The sequence below is a fragment of the Oenanthe melanoleuca genome, chromosome 1 (assembly GCF_029582105.1).
Source record: "Oenanthe melanoleuca isolate GR-GAL-2019-014 chromosome 1, OMel1.0, whole genome shotgun sequence".
Lineage (NCBI taxonomy): Eukaryota > Metazoa > Chordata > Aves > Passeriformes > Muscicapidae > Oenanthe > Oenanthe melanoleuca.
Window position 1 is genome coordinate 16,362,064 of NC_079333.1, and position 20,285 is coordinate 16,382,348.

The 20,285-nt window shown below is 39.4% G+C and overlaps 1 protein-coding gene across 3 annotated transcripts in view; it reads right to left on the reverse strand.

Moving 5' to 3' along the window:
* NECTIN3 (nectin cell adhesion molecule 3) overlaps positions 1–20,285 on the reverse strand; it is an 80,524-nt gene that overhangs the window by 3,683 nt on the left and 56,556 nt on the right. For 2 of the 3 annotated variants that reach the window (XM_056483028.1, XM_056483009.1), the window contains one exon: positions 16,684–19,807. The exons of the other annotated variant lie outside the window; for it this stretch is intronic. In XM_056483028.1, the coding sequence (XP_056339003.1) occupies positions 19,631–19,807 (177 nt within the window). In that variant the 3' untranslated portion in view covers positions 16,684–19,630. Of the gene's footprint in view, positions 1–16,683; positions 19,808–20,285 lie in introns of those variants that run through there. 3 annotated transcript variants of the gene reach the window in all.

Here is a 20,285-nt window from a genome sequence, read left to right on the forward strand (position 1 = left end):
TTTGTGTGCCTGGTTGCATGTTCACATTTCTAAAATGCTGCACAGCTGCCATGAGCACCACTCAGGGGGTTCATCATTTCCTGTACAACATGAGTCACAAACCAGGTTGCCTTGAGCTCAGAGATCATTCTGCTAAGCTTAAGGAAAGATAACAGCTCTTGCAGATTCAAGCCTAAACAAATCAATTTAAGAGATTTGTTTCCTTGGTAAGGAAGGAGATTTTAAATCAAACTTTTACAGGTAGCAACCTTATGCTCAAACCTAACATTTATGCATCAGAGAACATCACCTCATGACACCATTGGCCTCTAAAGAATTTTTCTGTAATTTCCAGTGAGCTTTAATATTTTCATCGGGAATAAATCACAGACACTAACACATGCTTAACTTTTCTGCTACTGACCCCTGTGAAAAAATGCAATAGAACATCTGAAAGGGTTCAGAACTGCACATGGAAAATTAATTTCTCTTCCCATTTCCACCTGTGTGTGCATTGTGCAGTCTCTTCTGACTGCACTTGATACAAGGCATTGCACATCCTGGCCAGATTCTCACCTTGGGAACAGCAACATGAGCCTGAACTATTATATTAATGAAGTTTCTTTACTTTGAGAAGCAGCTCCACTTTTAGCCCTCTAAAGAATTACCAAAGTCTGGAGTATTTTCAATTTCTAGCAGAGATAGACTAAGCCCTGAAAGTTTACATAGATTAACACGCTCAAGATCCTCCTCTATCTCTTTCTTTCAGTAATTACTGGTCATCCTGGAAGAAAGATTTTGAGGGTCAGTAATTCCAATCAGGTTAATTAATTTGTGTCTGGTCTTTATCAAGAAGGAGCAATAAAGTCTCTGGATGTACACTACTGAAATGATTTTACTAATCATATCTTTTCAGCTTTAGGTGAATATGGTATTAATGGTATTAAATTTTACTGGTTAGAGCTTTCAGACTGAACATGCCAAACAGGAGGCTACTGCCAAAGGAGTGGTCTGGCTACCCAAATGTGCCTCTTGATGCCTAAATATTCATATTGTTTCCCATTGACTGGCTTGAACAGTCAGGTGGCTGCAGTGCAAACTTCTGATCCAGCCAGAAAAATAACACCTCCCTAAAGTACCCATGATTAGATGGAACTCAGCTCTCAGTTTCCTGACAAGATGAATGTTGGATTTGATGCCCAGTGCAAGGAAGCAGCTGGAGACTGGTACAGGCTCTTTCACACAGTGGAATTCAAATTATTGTTTAGTGTTGTGGCAAGGCACAACATGGAGAGGCAGTGGGAGGGAGCAGGCAAAACAGGAGGATGAGCAAATCTCGGTGAGCTGCTCAGTACAGCAGAGATGAACCTGCTAGGTAGAAACATCTCCCAGAGGCTGGTCTTTGCTGAAGGTGCAGGACAAGGCAACCAGGAAGCTCCATGGGCAAAGCTGTTCTTGCTCAGCAACTTTTACTCCACAGTTCCTTCTGCCTAAGCAATTTAAATGAAATAAAAACATTGGAGAATACACCTACATCTTGAGTATTACCAGGGAGTAGATCACAATTGCACTTGTGTGTCAGAAATTCTAAAGCAGAAGAGATTCCAGCATTTTTAAAACAAGTAAAACAGCAACTTCTGTCTCACACAGTCAAATGAAATGGGGTATCTTCTCATAAATATCAGAATTTTGAAACAGGATAGAAATTCTCCTAGGTGAACATAGAACTGAGAAGCCATCACCTGACCACAGAGACAAATACCCCAGAGCTTCAGATTCAACCTTATTCACACTCCACCTAAGTAACTTTATCCTCTCCATTGAAAAAGCTTTTTTTGCTTTTCATGAAAAGGGGTGAGGAGAGGTTGATTATAACTGAATTAAAGATGATACTTGACAATGAAAATTATGTCAAGAACTAAAAGAAATCACCTGTTAACAGGGAAAAGAAACCCACTACATCTGTACCTTATCATCTTAATGACTTCACCTATTCCTTAAAGAATTTCTTTCTGCTAGTACAAAGTTGCCCAGGACTCTCTTCAGCTTTTCTTGCCTGCTGGTACAACTGTACTCCATGCAGAGAACATGATGGAAGGCCAGATCTAAACATCCTGTAGGATTTCCAGCTCCTGAGGAAGATTTTTATGAGCCTGCTAGCTGTTTGAACTGCTTTGAGGCATGGTGTGACACAGGACAGGAGAGGGTAGGTCTCCAGATCACTCTGGTGCAGCAAGACAGAGATGAACTTGTTTTAGCCTCTGGAAGTCAGTGTGATGCAATTCCCTCTGTCTTATCAGGCAAGACAACTGCAGGGACTGTTACCTGCTTTTGTTACTGTTTTATCATGTAGCACTTTACAACTTTTGAATTCAGCATTTCTATTGCTGTTCTCTATAAGGAGCTTACCTAGGGCATCTAATTCCCAGCCTTGAATCCAGCAGAGCTGTTCTGGCAGCACAAAGGCTGTATTAGCCTCTAGGTAAGTGCTTTCCAACATGACCTTGGTTGGAACTCCTATTTATTTATTTCACAGTCAATAGAAACACTCTATCCTACCAGTTCAGTTTAGTACAGGTGCAACTTCAGTTTCCTCATTCCTCTAATCTATGCATATCCATTTCTATGCTAATTTGACTTTTCACTGTTCCTTAACCACAAGCAGCAGCCTCTCATAAATTTCTTGTTCAGTTATTTACTCATCTGCATTCAAATGTTGTCTTGTGACCAGACTATCCTTAAAGTGTTTCAATGACTACTAGTTTTTCCATTAGTTTACAAGCACTTCCCTTCTCAGAGTTATCCCAGGTAGGGATACAGAGGATAAGGAAGAGGAATCCTGTGCAAATGCACTTCCATTCAGCCCTACTGCAATAACTGGGCAAAATGAGCAGACAACTATGAGAAAGGCATCTACTGCTTTTTTTTTTTTTTTTTTTTTTTTTAATGCAAACACTTTTTTTCAGAAATAAAATGACCTCCAGGTAGGGAGGTCTGCTGAAAATGGCTGCTCTCTTAGCCTTTCATCACTACAAAGGGGCTAGTTTTCCAAACACTGGAAAAAAACAGCTGGAAAAATTTCTCAGGACTGTTGGTCCTCAGAAAGCACCCTTTGCCTCTCCAGTTCAAACCATTGGTTAATCCAGCCCAGAAACTTCACTGCAACAACAGCAGCTCTTCCTGCAGAACAGAACAGGTTTGCCATGGATGTCAGCCAGTCCTCGTGCACTCCAGCCCTGCCCTCCCCCAAAATCAATGTTCTAGTCAAGGCACAGAGGTGTTACTCAGGAGGACACCCTTCTCCACGTGCCTTTAGCCAACACCAACCCACAGCACCCAGCTGCCCTCCTTGCCCAGCCAGGCAGCCCCTAATTGCAGAAGGGGGGCAGGAAGCACAGCCAGGCCCCCTCATTAGTGCACTGCTTTCCTACCTAGAGCCACCAGAGAACTGGGGCAGCACTGTCTGCAAAGGCACACGCAGCTGGAACTCAGACAGACCTTGTTAGGTATCCACAAATCTGCCTTCAGAGCTGAAAGTGAAGCTCAAACACTCAAGCAGCTGTGGAAATGCATCTTCAGACACTCTGGGCAAATTCTCAGCTCATTTTAAAGAGCCTTACAAGCATCCTACTCAACATGCCATAGCACTGTGAAGGATTTCTTGTGGACCTTTAGATTAGTTGAAACTTTATTATTCAGGAAAAGGTCCAGAGCTGGTTTTCCAGATTCTGCCACTGCAATTACAGATTGACATTGCTTACTAAGGTGCAGGAGGATATGAATGGGATATAACCAGACCAGGACAAGCATGACATGTGTCACTTTAGACTTATATCCAGAAAGGACTCATCCCTGCATCCTTCTAAAAAAGCCTAACTCTTTGCTTCAGAGGCATTTCTGAGCATTAGGTAAAGAAAAGCTCTGTCCTTTTCTGCAGTGACTGAGGAGCCTGCATGGTCTGAGCTGCAGAGTGCCCTGAAAGGCATCCCAGCTTCCATCTGACACACCAGCCCCTTGCTGCTTGTGGCATCTTTCATGTTCCTCTTCCCACAGCCATTGCAAAGGCAGGTTCCCTCCCATGCTTAACCTGCTTTACATAACAGCTAAAAATTCATTTTTGAATTGCAAGCAACGTGGTATTTACCTCTTTTTCCAGTTGTTTGACATTCTCAATGTGCCCTTGATATAAGAATGATCAATGTCTTCATGCTAGCAAGATTTTAAATATCACTTCTATTTAAACCTGTTACATTCTGCTCCTTAATAATGCTCTTCAGCAAGCAGCTTAGGACAGCAGAGACAAGGCTAAAGACTTTTCTAGACAAAAACAAAATGGGTAAGCAAGAAAAAAAGAGAGGGACAACAGTTATAATAGAAAACCCATGGCAATCAGAAAGTTTCTTGCATCAGAATATCACATTTTTACCAATAATAAAATGTCAAAGGAAAAAAAAAAAAAAGTATCTTCAGTTCATGCTCCAAATGTGCATAAAATAACCTTTTCCTCATTTTCCTATACCCACATCTGTAGAAATGAAGGCAGAAATCAGAAATATCTATTCACTCATAACTAGCTGAGCATCCACATTCTTGGTTACACATCCATCAGTGCCTAAATTTTCATATCATAGTTGATTAGCCAGCACTACATTATGTTGAAGGAAATACTGCTTCCCTGAAAATGGCTATTTGAATTTAATGGAAACTGTTTTATATCCCAGGGGTATTATCACTACTGCAGTCAGATTTCTGCAATTAATTAGTTCATCGTCTGCCCTTGATGATGAGGAGGCGCTTCTCCATGGCAACATTGATTTGTGAAGTTTAGTTCCAGAAAGAGAAGAAACCCACAAATTTCAGCTACACCAGCAGTGAGGGCACTCAGGCTGCAAATGCCATGAGACAGGAGCTGCTTGTCCAGCTTGTGCAGCCTGAGCACTGCCCAGTGCCTCACTGGCCTCTGCTGGGGCTTGCAGCTCATTAGTGCTCACTCATTAGCTCAGACATGTGAGAGAGCCAACAGGAAGGGATAGAGCATTGAGGGTTCCATCCTCATACAGCAGCTGAGCTACTGGGGAAGAGACTGTTATTTCTTGCCCCTTTACAGCAGAACTTGTTTTAAAATGTTCCCATTTGTTTGGCTTGACCACGCCCCTGACATCTAATACTTGGCATTAATAATAAGAAATAGCACTAGGCTTTAGACTGTTTTCTATGTTGGAATATCTTAAGACAGTCTGTACATCATTGAAACACACTCAAGACATCTAATAACTTTTCCAGCACTTAAATCCTCTGAGTTGCAGAACAATAGAGGCTTAGCAGACATCAAAGCTGCCACAAAGCATTAAACTCACACAGCAAAATCAGACAGAATTACGAGGACTCTACCTGGATTGTACAGAATTATTGATGTTGAAAAAGTCAGAAGTTGCAAATACTTCCTCATGACTTCTATAAATTGGGGAATTACTGCTATTTTGTAAGAAGACACTAAAGCTCAGGAGAATTAATAAGTAATATGAAAATACAAACTATGGAGTTGAAAAAGCCAATCCCAAATTTTCGTTTTCCATACAACTCTGTTGTATGTGGTTGTTAAACTTCAGGATTAATAAGGACCACTCTGTTCTAGCCTGGCTCTGAATATCCCCTGCTGAAGATTTTCTGTTTTGAAAAATTAACTGGAGCAGAGACAAAAGCTTTGCTTTCTGCCCACCAAGTAGTTTAATGAGGGTGGTTAAATTCCCTTGCCTGTATAGCAAACATCCCATTATTTGTATGAAATAACAGATCCCCACCAGAAGAAACCCTCCCATTCCTTGTGGCTGGTTTCCTCACAGTCCCTGGAAGCACTGGCTAAGCCCTGGATCTTCCCTGGATCCACCTCTACTGTGAAAAATGCTGGGGTGGGGAGGGCCATTGAGACCCATGTGCACTGTTCACAGCAGGGCCTTCTAAGTGAGTTAAACAACAGTTTCAGATCCTGCCACATGCTCTTGAAGTAGAGTCTCCTCCAAAGACACCTTTGCTGTTAGAGCCACCAACTTCCCATCCCCATGGTTGGTGAACAAAGCATCTATACAGAACGATGATCTATTCCAAACACAAAACCACCCAGGCTCTAAAAGCAGCACAAATCCCTGAGTAAGCCCCTGGCAGCAGGTTTCCTGCAGAACACAGAAGTCTGGGTGAGGGCAATCAGGCAATTCCAGTTCCAGCTATGCCTGATTTAAGGTGCTCTACTGAAGAAGGATTTCCAGGCAGCAACAGGAGCACGGCCCAGAGGGCTCACAGCACTAATTGGTAGGATTTCAAGTGCACTACAACTCTGCTCTGCAGGACTTCCTGGCCACTCTGATGGAATTAATTTCATCCTAATGCCTCATTGTTCAGATTATGTATCCTCCTCCTCCAAATATAGCATGTCAAATAATTAAAGCCAGGTTAATTACTCTGTCAGCCACTGGGAACACTTACAATGCCACCACATGTTGCAAAGGGACCCCATGCAGCTAAAGAACCTCATGCTGGTTCCCATGTGTGTGGATGGAGAAAAAAAACCCACCCTGTTCAGCATTTTAATAAATAATAATAGCTAAAGCATGGGTGCTATGTGTGAGATTCGATGGGGTATTTGGTGTGAGATTTAAGAACCAAAGTTACAAGTGCTCACAACAAAGCAGGCCAGCCAAAGGCTCAGGAACTATTTTTTAGGGGGTCACATGCAATAATCTGGCATTGCCAACAGACAGCTGAACCTCCTTAACCAGCCCAGTGGATACAGCTACAGAGGCTGTAACAGCAGGAAGGAAGAATTCAATCTGAAGAGATTTCATCATAAGAGCAAATAGTATAGATTTACCAAATACACCTGTAAGCTGGAAATCAGGATGTCCCAGCCAGCAGAGCTGTCACGTGTTTAAACAGCCTTCCACAAAACAACAGCTTTACACATGAAGCAATGCCAGTCAGTGGAAGTGAATATAGGAGCAACTAGAAGTGACAGCAGGGAAGCTTACTTTCACAGCCTGAGATATCCTTCTAGTCTTAGTTTTAAGTTCTTAAGTACTCCATATGTCCCAGCAGATTTACTGGGACATTTTTCACATACTCACCTCCCCCAGACACCAGTGCCTCAGAGCTCAAGCATTTAACAACAGTGAAGCAGTTCACTCTCTAGGCTTTTGATCTACCCATCATCCAAACCAGAGAGATGAAAGCATTTCTGCTCTCTGGGAAGCACAGCTACTACTTACTTAGGATTTCTACAGATAAAACATCTGGAACTACACAAAAAAATTTCAAAGTCACAGTAAGCACTTTGTAAGGCTGGAGAGGTACATAGTGCAATATCTGTTACACCCAAAGCAACAAGTAGCCTGTGCTCTCTCTGATTTCTTTTATAGCTTGGGCAATTCAGCAGGCATGCTTTCATTTGCTGCTGTCAGTTCAGATGGCATTTGTCCCCAGGTCCATAAATGTTACCTAAGTGAGTTTCCAGCAGAAGCCTGCTTCATGTTTAACTAGCAATCTAAAACTAATCCTTGTCCCCCTTTCCCTGTTCATCTCATCATTCAGAAGCTTGTTTGCACTGTCACTTTCAGGCAGCCTTAGTAAAGTCTGGATGCAGCCTTCTTTCACTGCTAGCATTACAATTGGGATGAACGTGTCTCTTAGACTGACCACCCATCCAAAGGAGCAAACTGCACCTTTTACTCTTTCCTTGCTGGTCTAAACTCATGTTTTCAGAAACTGCAGAATGGATCAACAGGTAAGGAAAGAATAAAAAGCGCACTTTAAAATTCTACACTTTTATAGTGGACCATTCCTCCCCCTTGACATAATTATTTATGGAGGCAGATAATACACAGTTTGTTCCCCAGCTCCATCATGTTGCTTTCAGGGGTTGTTTCCTGGGACTCAGGGTGTGTATATACCACATTGCTATTTGTTTTTTTACTAGACTTTGCACACACAAAGAAGTACATCAGTCTTTCTTCTGAGAAATAGTGAGCCACATCCTTTTCCACTCATAACACCCTGTCTTCCTTTTCCATAAACCCTGAATCTGGTTGTTGCAGTAACTCTGAGAGAAAAATCCACCAGTGATTTAACCTAAATCAGATTATATCCAAGTTCTGCCAATAGGGAAGGATACCTACAGAAGAGCAGAATTCACTGGATAAGGTTGCTTTGCCTTTCAAGTGCCTCCACCTTCCAGATCTGAGCACAATAAACAGATTCAGGGATAGTACTGTGAAATATGATTTTATTGTACAAGGAGTTTAATAAGTCTGCAAGTTAGTTCCTGAATGCTGTGAAAAGTTGGGGAAAATGTCCAAATTACAAATTAATTACCCAAGGTGTGTGAGAAAGGTAAAAGACCAGTTTTACTCTTCAACACATATATTTACTAGAAGCTATCCCTGTTATGAAATGACATGTTGCAATAAGCCAAGCTATGTGATCACTTGCTAAAATGATTCTGTCCTTACAACAGAGTTATGAAGAAATAGGGGCAATAAATGACATCATTGCTCCTTTTTCTATCTACAAATAATTATTTATTTTTATTGTTTTGAAATACAATCTCCAGAGCAGGTCTCTGGAGATACTTAAGTAACATTAAAGGCACTGAGAGACCAAGCTTGTAGTGCAGCTACATCTACCACAACTGCTGGGCTGCTGATAACCTTTCATTCATTACCATGGCAGCAAAGAGTGAACCATGCCCCTGCAGTGTGACAAATAAACCACAAGCCCACAGTGTGACCAAATACACAAAGAAAATGTTCCCTTTATAAGAGAATCAACTTTTTTATCAATGTTGAAGTTCAGTGGCCACTACTGATCAAAACTATTATGCACAGCACAAATGTATCAAACCAGGTGTACAGCAGGGTTCAGTTCCTCAGTTATAGAAGCTCAGGGTGATCCATACAAAAAAATGCAGGAACTGGGAAAGCACAGAGCAAGGGTTAGCCAGGAGAACATCTGGATATGCTGGTGAACTCCACCTTGCAGCAGTGTGCCCTGGTCAGCAGGCCAAGGGAAAAAGCCAGTTCCACTCTCTGTTTGTGAAGCCCCTCCTGGAGCACTCTACCTTGGCCCTTCCAATAGAAGACAGAAATCGGTGAGTCTCTTGTAGTGACTATGGGTGACAAAACCCCCAGACTTCCAAAACGAAGCAAGAGTACAGTTGAATCTAAACTAGGACACTTTTTTTTTTTTTTCTTCAGAAAACCTTCTCCTCATTTGTAAATTCACACCATCAGTTCAGTATTGGTAGGCTATTCTGGCACAATATATGATTCTATCTGGGAGAAGCATTCCACCAGTTTCTCCTGTGCTCACTAAGATTACCATCATTATATTTTAAGCAATTCCTTAAGCACTCGAGGCATCTTTAGTCATTTGGAACTGCAAGCAATTGCAAAAGCAGTAGTGCCTTAATTGCACTCACACTCCATATGGTTTAGCTTCAAAGGCACAGGAGCAGCCTGCCAGGGCTGACAGCTCATCCTGGCATTCAGCAGGGACGTGTGGGGTGCACAGGGCACATTCAGTGTGGCTCACACCGGTGACACACTAACCAAAATCACTGCTAAGCCACCAGCTTCAGACAGAGCCTTTGTGCTGTCTCAGCTTCTATACCTGTGACAGACCACATCACACAAGGAGCACATCTCTGGGCACAGAGGCCCTTCCAGTACCATTTGCAGCTGCTGGAGGTGTCTCATCCTGATGTAAAAGGATTTTCCTTCCTCAATTCCCTCTTGTATGCCAAGGTGCGCTCACACGAACAGGAAGAAGTGGCATTATTAATAAACATGCAATTAAAGGGAGATCTATTCTCTGGCTAGACTGTAACTTCCATTTACCAGGAAAAAAAACCACATGGAATATTTCAGAAAAAAAACCCTTAATTATTAGGAAATATTATAGCTGAATAAATTTCTGAGACACAGCAAAGGGACATGAGTGATGGAGGATACCAATGAAGAACACAAATTTGATAACAACACAGAAATAAACCTAAAACTTACTTGTGTTGCAGGACCTTTTTTTCCTAGCAATCTGATAGAATTTGCAGAAGACTGCAAAATACAACTAGGTTTCACTTCACAATAAATCACACATCTTCAGATTTCACAAAGGCTGAATAGAAGTGTAGGATCTCTTAAGAAAAATTTCAACATTAGAATTTAATCTATGTTTTTTCCAAGGTTTCCAATTTGGGAAACAAAGAAGTGTTTCAGTTTCATCTAAGCAACTTCACTGTACATACAGTGCTCTCTCAAATAGGAAAAAGCAGCAAAAAGCCATGTTTCAGAAGAGAACATTCACTTGAAGGGGCACAGCAGCATTGTATCACGAGAGTCACATCATTTTATATTCCTCTGTATCTTCCAGCTGGCTGCACAAATGTTAAGCTGCACAATAATTACTCCAGGCAATCACAGACCTAATGAGGGCAGCAGCACTGACCACCTACCTGGCAGTAACCACCAGCTTTCTCTGCTAACCAACTGCATGGGCCTAAGGGGAAGCACAATCACTTTGTCCTGACATTTATTGTTTTAATTGAAGATACATAAAACCTATTATGGGCAGCCCCATGTGTTCACTGAACATATTTTGTGAACAAGAATCATTTCAATAATAGCAGAGCAATTCATAGAGGGAAACAGACAAAAAGGTACCTTTGATAGTTTTTATCTAAACAAAATACTTCAGTTTGGGCACTTGCCAAGGCAGGGGAGATGCAAACAGCAGGACAAGCAGCTCACCTGTATTAATGTACCAATGGCTCAGAGTTAAATACATTCCACACCCAGGTTAAACTCCATCTTTATTCCTTCACCACCTGACTTCAAATGGTGACTTTCTGGAATTTCAGCCTTATGGAAGAGCTGGCCCTGCTAGCCTCTTTGTATAAATATTCAAAATGCTTCAGTCTTCTGCATTTCAAAACCAGTGTCTGCTTATCCTGGTATTAGAGCCAAACATGCACAAAAAAAATATTGGAGACACAACACTATTCTTTTACTTTATTTATAGGAACATTCAGTTTTGAAGACAGTTATTTGACAGTTTTCAAAGTATTCAAGAACATTTCTAATGAAGAGAGCCTGATTATATTTTAATTACTTCCTGTCACTAATCAGGGTGAGATACAAGCTCTTAATACAACAGAAGCTATCTTGAGATAGGGTGAGTGCTATCCAGATGCACAGTAGTCCTCAACAACCACCATTCCCTTCAGCCTTATTTGTTTAGTGCTCCAGCAAACAAGTGGGACTTCAGTGGCAGCCCTTAAAATGGTCTTTTGGCACTTTGGTGGTAGCATATACCAGCACCCAGTTTGGTGATTTTTTTTTAATGTGGGTTTTTATTCCCCCCTCTCTTTTCTTTTCAGTTGCATCTTCAAAAATGTCAGGTAAGTCTAGATTAACTGTAATTCAAAACAAATACAGGTGCTAAATGCACACACTTACAGAAAATACAAAGCACAGTAAAAAGACTTCAGATTCCAAATGACAAAGGGAAGGAGACAGGATAATCAAAAGCACCAGGGTCTTGTTTAGAACTTGTTATGTTAGTCAAGCATGGGCAACAATAACTTATATTTCAAAGTTAAGTTTCCATCTCCAAGTAGACAAAGCAATGCTTAGTTGGATGCAGAGGAGCAGCAAGCCTATCTTTGTAAGAGGAAGTAGCTAACAGGCTTCAGAAGGAATATGAAAAATGCATAGATTTCCTAGAAAAGTCCAAAATTCCAGTTAAAAAAACCAGCAAACATTTGCTGTTGGAGTGTGCTATTATTGATACAATTAAACTCGTAAGAAATGCCAGGATGGAGTTTGTGACAGGGAACAGACGGTTTCCTGAACTGCATCAATCAACATGCATCTCATCATACACATATTGTGTGTAGGAAGCTTACAAGAATTTTCTTCTGCTTATTTCCCTGAATCTTTGAAAAAAACCAAAAAAACAAAACCAACAAAAAAAGAAAGAAGTATTACTGTGTGAGATCAATGAAATCTTTTTTTGCATAAGCAGCAACTTGGCTAGCTGGAGTTAATTCAGTGTAATTTAGCAAACTTTCCTCACAGTTTTTTGCAAGGTTTGGCATCTCTACTGCTCAGCACTAATGGTAAGTGCCCAGCTTGTCCAACTTTTATCTAAACTATCAGTTTATCCCACATAAACTGCTTAAGTATAGCCCTTAATGTGCTGATTTCAGATTCAACTTTACTTGCATATCACCTCAGTGGGTTCTTCTTCCCTTCTTTACCAAATGTCTGCTCAGGAACTGGAAGACATGAATTGTATGTGATCAAATTAAGATGCCACCTGCCTATGAACATTATGCTGTGAGCTGTAATCAAACATTAAGAGCAGAAAAAAAGCACTACTACCTCTATGACTCCGTGGAGTTTCCTGAGGAAGCTCTTGTCAAATGGTGCTGGGGTAGGTCCAAAGCAGCTCCAAACACTTCAGGGCATCCTTTAGCCTGCTACTACATAATCATACCATGGTCTGCCATGGTTTGTCTAAGTTTTCTTCTTTTAGCTGACACTTTGTATTCTGGGGTGTTGACAGCAGATTCTTCCACCCCCCTCCCTCAGCATTCTTTAAAATAATAGATTTTCTTAGTTAATTTGATTTTCTTCAATTAAAAAGACTGAATTATTTCCCAATACAGTAACTCAAACTACTTACTGTATAATGAATGCTTTTAGATACAAGTATCCACTGGGCATTTTATTTCACATACACTTGCTCTGCAAATCAAGCACTTGGGTGTGATCAGTGACACTAGAAATTCAATTATCTTTGGCTTTGTAGATGAATCTTTGGATGGACTGGGGCACAGCTATGTGGCTAATTAATCTGTATGCAGATCCCATGTTAAGCAGATGGTAAAAGTCAGATGTGATTTCAACACATTTGAAAGTGACGATTCTAAATCTGTCTCCAAACTGGCTTTGGGATAACATACTATAACCTGCAATGATGAGCTAAGCAGCATCAACATTCAAATTAACCAGATTCTTCCTTCTACTAGGACACATCCAAAATTGAGGAGCTTTCTAGACAATGGTTACCTTTGGTTCATTTAAAATTGTTTCAGAAAAGTCACTGCTTTGACAGAATTCCTAGCCCTACTATTACATTATTATTATACTATACTTTATTATCACCAGCTATGCTGTCTCAAGAAGGCAGTAGGCAAGTAATAGTCTAAATGTCACGCTCCTGTATAAGCAGGAACTGTTTCCTCCAAGCTCCACTTCATGTTTGACTTTTTTCTTGCTTACTCTCCATTATATATCACCTGAAAGTCAGGTAATTCAACCATCTGCATTGTCACATTATCTTCCTTTGTCCAGCTATAAGGAGAATACCTGATGTCAACAAGTTTCCCATTTTCCACTTTGAAAATTTCTTGGGAGTTAAACATAGACACACCACATCTCTCAAGCTGTTACAGAACATGAAAGAGGAGAAAATGAATTCAGCGGCACTAAATCTCAACCACTTCCATATGGAGTTGAAAATTAACTAACTGTCCCAAGATATGGAACAAAATAGAACCACATTAGGTATTTTCTTGTTAATAAAACCCTAACTGTGTTAATTAGCCAAGAATATAAAAAGAATGGAAGTCCTAGGGAAGAAACTGCTACCTCTCCCAGCTGGAAAAAAAGAGAGATATGAGATGACTGAACAAAGAAAAAACCCAAAGAACATAGAAGGAGCAAAGGTATAGGGAAGGAATAGGAGACAGACAAACTGCAGAATTAACAGAAACAAGCAGGCATTTTTAAGATGCCTGACAATTTCTTAATGTGAAATACTTTCATTACTAATCCTCAGTGGAACTGAATGAAACACACTGTGAAAGAACAAAAGCAAGAAGGAGAACTTGCAAGTTCTGGTTTATACCACTGAGTGTACAAAGTCAGAGGACACCAGGGGCTTTGCTGGCTGATCACTATCCCACAGTGAGATATTCTGGAAAACCATATTTCTGTCCACACAAACCTTAGTAATGGCCACACCAATTCTAGAAAATTAGAGACCACTCAGTTTTGTTATATGCAGTAGATACATCCGTGCAGTAAGGTGTGAAGTGCACCAGAAAGAATTCAGAACTGGTGGGAAGTGTAAAGCAGATAGCTTGACTTTTTAGTTAAAGCAAGTGGGACTTTTAAGAACCAATCTTCTAGTAGTCAGTTTTAAAACTTCTTGAAGAACCAAGACAAACCACATCCAAACACGTGAGACATTCTGCCTTGCCCAATATTTGTTTGGGGTTTTTTTTTGCCACTAATGCAAGGTCATTAACAGTATTTATGGCCACAGGAAATTGATCCACACGAAAGTAAGCAACACACTGAGATGTCACAAGCATTTCTAACAAAGCACCACACTCTGAAACAATGTGTTCCTTCCCCTGGCCACCTCTTAAGCCTTCTGTCCATTTCCTCAGCCTAGCTGGATAAACTGATCTACATTTGATGCCATCCAGCAATCTGAATTTCGAAGCTAAAACAAAGAAATTTTATTTGCCTGTAGCCATTTTTCTCTTACCTTTCAATTCATGTCAGAGAAGCAATGAACTTTTCTAGCTGTGGGATTAAAATCAGGCTCCTTCAGTTTTTGTGCTTAATAGGAGCAATCATGTCAGTGGCTGAAGTCTCATCTAAAAAGAGCCAGGTTAGTCAAACATAAGACAGAAATCCAACTGCTCTGCTTGACAAGGAATTAAGTTTTGCCACAAATACTGCCTGAAAGCAATTATTCTCAAATTATGAGGGCAGTTCAGAAAAGTTATGTATATCTCTGAATTCTTTTTCTTGTGAGTACAAAGCACTATGGTGACAGTAGAGACCACACCTGGACAGCTATCTGCCTCTCTGCTGACCAGCCAGGAGGGAACTGGCAGGGCTGAAACATTTTCTGTGGGTACACTGCTGCACTGCACACAACTTCCTGCTCATATAGCCATACATCAGCAGGGAAAGCATCATTTTCTGGAGTTTGTTATAAGCTGAACTGGGTAAACAATACCGGCTCAAAATATTTTACTGTCAAGGAATGGAATTGTTCAAGCACAGAATATCTGAAGTCATACAGAGGACTATAAGACTTCTTAATAGGACAGGCAAGGTGAAGTGTCAGAGAAACTGAACCTGCAGGCACACCTTCCTAAGAACAGGATCTAATGTGGCAACACTATTAGAAGTAATAATTCAGACATCCAGACAGTAACGAACAAATAAAATCTAACATAGGGAAAAGGACAAAAAAACCAAAAAGGACAGTGGAATTTTTTACAGCATATCTTATACTTCTTCCTCTGACAATCAGCATTAGAGTACTAGAGTAGTTATTTCCTGTAAATCTCTGAAAGATAATAAGTCTAATTTAACCTAATAAAATTTCAGATGGGAATGTAATAAATCTGTGGCTAAACTCAGTCAAACTGAAATGACGTTTTAATATATTTAGCACACTCTATGGATTTTGTGCATAGCCCTGCACAGAAATGCAAATTTATCTTAGTTGATGAGGAAGCTGGAGTCTGCTTGATTTCCAGCTTGGTCTCAAAATAGGTAAATTCCAATTTACAGTCCTGATTACTAGTCCCACAAAGTCATAGAAGAGTCACAGTTGAACCTGTAGGCTTTTAAATACAATTTATTTTCTGGTGCCAGTTGAAGGATCTAGATTTAGATACAGCATAAAACCAAAACTAGGATCACAAAACAAGTATAGAAAAAATTCCACTTTGGGGTTGTCAATGCAGATTAAAATGCCTAACACATCCTACTTGGGTTTCTCACATTGCTTGAATAATTACTACTAAGATTCACAATGTATTTTTTGTGCATTTTCAACATAATTCAGCTAAATGTATTAAGCTATTCACCACATACCTTTTAATAAATGCACGTCACAGAAATACCACACCTTCACCTTCTGTCAGAAGGTCAAACCCAGTCTCCCAATACTCTGGACATGTGCCACAGATGGACAAAAAACCCCATGCCACATCCCACAGGGCAGACAAGCAACAAACTACACAGACATTTCTTTTTTCACCTGGAGCTTTACCTGTCCTCACCAGCAACCTCTGAAGTGGCCCAAGTTGTCCAAACAATTTCATCTGCTCTGCAGCTACTTGCTGGAAAAGGTTTCAGGTCTGTGGCATTAAAAAGTTACTGTAATAAATTTTAATCACCTATATAACAACACAGCACTTGAACTTGCATCCCTCAGAGGACAAAAGAGCAGCAACATTGCTAGAAAAAAGGCAAAGTTAACAACTCAGAAGGTGAAAAGTTTCCCTTCGCTCTCCATGAATTATCACACATTTTTATTGTGCTTTCCTTGAGCTCAAATACTCAAATACTCAATACATTAGATAATTTGTGACTAAACAGTGGGAGTCTTTTAATAATACCTTGTTAAGTGTTCCCTTACTTTTAGTAGTACTATTTCTTAGTTTTGTTTTGTATTGTATCCACAGTCATTTTGGACATATTCCAAAGATTAAATCTTACACCTTTTATAAGCAGACTACCTTGTAAAATTTAGAGATACTTGGGCAGAGGACAATTTACATTTACCAATGCTAGAGATGTGAATTACTATTTTTCCTCTCATTCCCTACCACCCTCACCAGTGATTTTGGGTGTTCAGTTCACCTAAATGGAGGATTTTCACACATGCTTCCTGTTATACAAGACAAAAGTTGAAAGGATTTCAGCATGCAACACCACAATATTCCAAACTGGTACTGTTAGGACAAAAAACATGTTCTGCATATACAATCACAGAAGAAACATACCACCAAAAAAGTGGATGCATTTTACCAGACTTTGCATTTTAATCAATCTTAACAACAGAAGAAAATTTTATGTTTTTAATGTTTTTATTCCAATCAAATTACAAATACAAGCATTTGAAAATGTACAAAAATAAAAAAGGACATTTTCTACATCTTAAAAAAGCAGATCAGACTTACTTCTATATGTACAATCCTTTCAGTGAGAAAGCCTAATCAGCAGACACTTTTTCTGTTATCTTTTGAGCATTCTATGCCAAATGCCCTCCCCCCAAATCCAGCCACCCTTAAAACTAAAAGCAACATTTCAAAAACCTAATACACTAAATGTCCCTGAACAGATTACAAATAAACCATTTCTTACAGGTAATAAACCTGTAGGTGATTATGTACTTCCCTAATGACTTCAGGGCAAACCACATCCTGATGGGCAGTTTGCAAATCTTTCTGTAGTTTCTTGATATGTAACTTGGACAACACAGTCGGATTAAATTTTTATTTTTTAAGCTATTTTTACAAATTAAAAAAACAATTATAGCTTTGTTGACAGCATTCTTCATTCCCCCAAAGTTTTAACTCTTCAAAAAAAAAAAAAAAAAAAAGTATCTGCAAATATAAAAAGCAGTAGAAGAGGTCTGAGTCTGAAACCAAAGTAATTGTTTTTTACAAAAGGGATTGAAATGATCACCTGCTCAAGACCACATTATACTAATGAATGAAGAGGAACCACTGCCACAACAGTTTTGAACCATTCTAGAACATCTATTCAAATATTTTTGGTATCAAGTTTTTGTTCAGTAATATTGATCAAATTATCTTAAGCAATACAGTTCATCTCAATGTTGTGTCATTCATTTGGCTACGACACTGTTTTGTTTCAAATGTTTTGACAGCTGATGCTTTTTGGAGCTGCAGTAAGGATGGGTGAGACAATACTCATGTGAAGAGGTAGCTACTTTAACATCATGGAAAAACATTTTTGGGGGACACAAGCCCTTCTTTAGGTCTCAAATACAGCGGGAAACTTTAAAATTGAAAACAGCTGCTCAATTTACATGAATGTGCCCAGTTCCTAAGAGAAAAGCAAGGTGACAATGCTTCAGATATATCTTCCGAGAAGCAGGTTCTGTCCAGCCTTTCTTTTTGCCATTCCTTCAGTTGTCAGCTTCAACTATATATTTAACAGAAAGCTGCTTAGCAAGAGAACAGCTAATATCTACTTCTACAGTGTCCAGAACACAGGCACCCAAGCCATAATCTAGCTGCTACCTGCAACAAGCTAGAAGCATTTAATTTACCTGGCCCTACTGTGGACAGGGATCTCATTAACTTGTACTGTGGTGGAGATGAATGCAGATTGAATACAGGTTTAACAATGGCCCCTGCCTGTAGCACACTCACCTATACTAGCTTTCTATTCTGCTGCTTCTACAGCTTGGCTCTTGCCTCTAAAAAAAACCCAACCATCTGCAGAGAAACACACTAATATCCCAGAAGTAATGTTCAGTTCTGTACAACAGCTAGTTCAGTGTGACACAGCCATTCTGAACATTTTGTCCTTCATGTCACCTGACCAAAAATCATCATTCTGTACTTATGTGCATACATACTTGGAGAATACTCAAGTCTGTTAAGTTTCTCTGGTAAATTTTAGACACAACTCATTTTTCTACTCTCTTAAAATATTTTAAGATTGCCCTATGAGCTCATTTCAGCACTAACACATTATATACATATTTTTTACTTGCTAAATATTTAGTTTTTAGAGTTTACAGGAAAACTTATTTTTCTAGAAAGATCCTGCTTAATTTTTTAAGCATTACCACAGACACATAAAGATTCATGTGGGATACTGTTAGCACTGGTAACATCATTCTCCAGTTACTTCACACTACTGGCTAAGATTAAATGACAGTGCTGACAATCATTTGAAGTTGACTGAAGCTTTTCTTTTCTTGCTAAGACATAAGAACACATCACAGGCAGTTTGGTTGCAAACTGAGAAAAAACAAGGGATGTATTTATTACCAAGGAAAATAAACTCTGCAGCATCTAAAATAGGAGTCATACTTGGGAAAACAGCTAAATAGCAATTTAAGGGTAAGATGTAGCTTCACAAAAGACACTCACAGAAAGTTCTGTCAGGCTAGCTATCTACTGCCTTCAGCTAAGTTTCATGTAGATCTAACTGTAAAAGCAAAGCCAGCAACAGGCAGAATCAACAGACAATAAAAAGCTTTTGATGTAAGGCAATTGCTTCACTTTTAACAAGGAGGGAAAACAGTGTAGTTTATGGACCAGCCAGTATTTGAGAGGTAGTCTAGTTGTTCATTTGACTGAGAGAGGTAGAGCTGGTTGAGAAATCAATAGCTAAGGGCAGTCAAAATCATATCCCAAGTTTTCTAAGATGAAAAAAATGTCTCAGCCTGAGACTGCTAATGTCACAAAGTTATTGTAAAATATCTAGAGAATGCTCCCAGAGAAAAACCTTAACTACATTTTGGCATATGCCAACCAATTAATACAGGTTATACAGCTTATAACTGTGAAGGTTAATAAAGCTAAGTGGCTCTTCTCATTTGGCAGATTGATATTACTACAAAAACACAGATATACCAAAGACTAGAGGCAAGTCTCAAATAGTTCACCTATTTAAAATTATCCATACAATTTCTTCACACATGAAAAAAACTCCAATTATTTTAGAGATGAAAGCCAACAAGACATGAGGGTCATATATTCAACAGGTATTTAAATCCTTGTTAAAGACATCTGGGTAAAGAATCATACATAATGTTCCCTTGGATTGATGTAGACTCTTCCAGATCCTGAGTTTTGTGGGTATCTGTTGCTCCAATTTTTGGAGTAAGTCTGCTGATAAACAGGATACATAGGCTGAAGACCCTCTTGTTCCTGTAGCTCTTCATCCCCACAAGTAAGTTGCCTTCCATTCACAGCATTCTAAATGCACACAAGAAGTAATAAGTTTCATAGTTCATGTATAGAACCTGCAATTCCTATTCTTGGTAGAACTTTAAGCAAAGTCAAAGATACATCATCTCCAAGACAATCCTAAGAATAAAGAAACAGGAACTTAAAAATTCCACTAACAGACAGAGGTAACTTCAAGTTTGTTTCAAATGAATTTGGACTCCAAAGCTCAATAAATCTAAAGAGCAAATCACCAACTACAAAAATGTCTGTCGGCACTCGTCTGCTTTATGTTACTCATCAAGAAATGAAAGCTGGAACTTTAAAGTATTAAAATAATCAGTAAACTGGTACTGCCACTTTTCACTTAACCCACACAATCCAACCAAGTTATTGACCAGGATGGACAATTTTTTTTTTTTTTAATTCATGAAAACCCACATTATAAGTTTATTTTATGGAATAAGATGAAATCAAAGCTTCAATTGGGAATTCAAGCTATCTTATT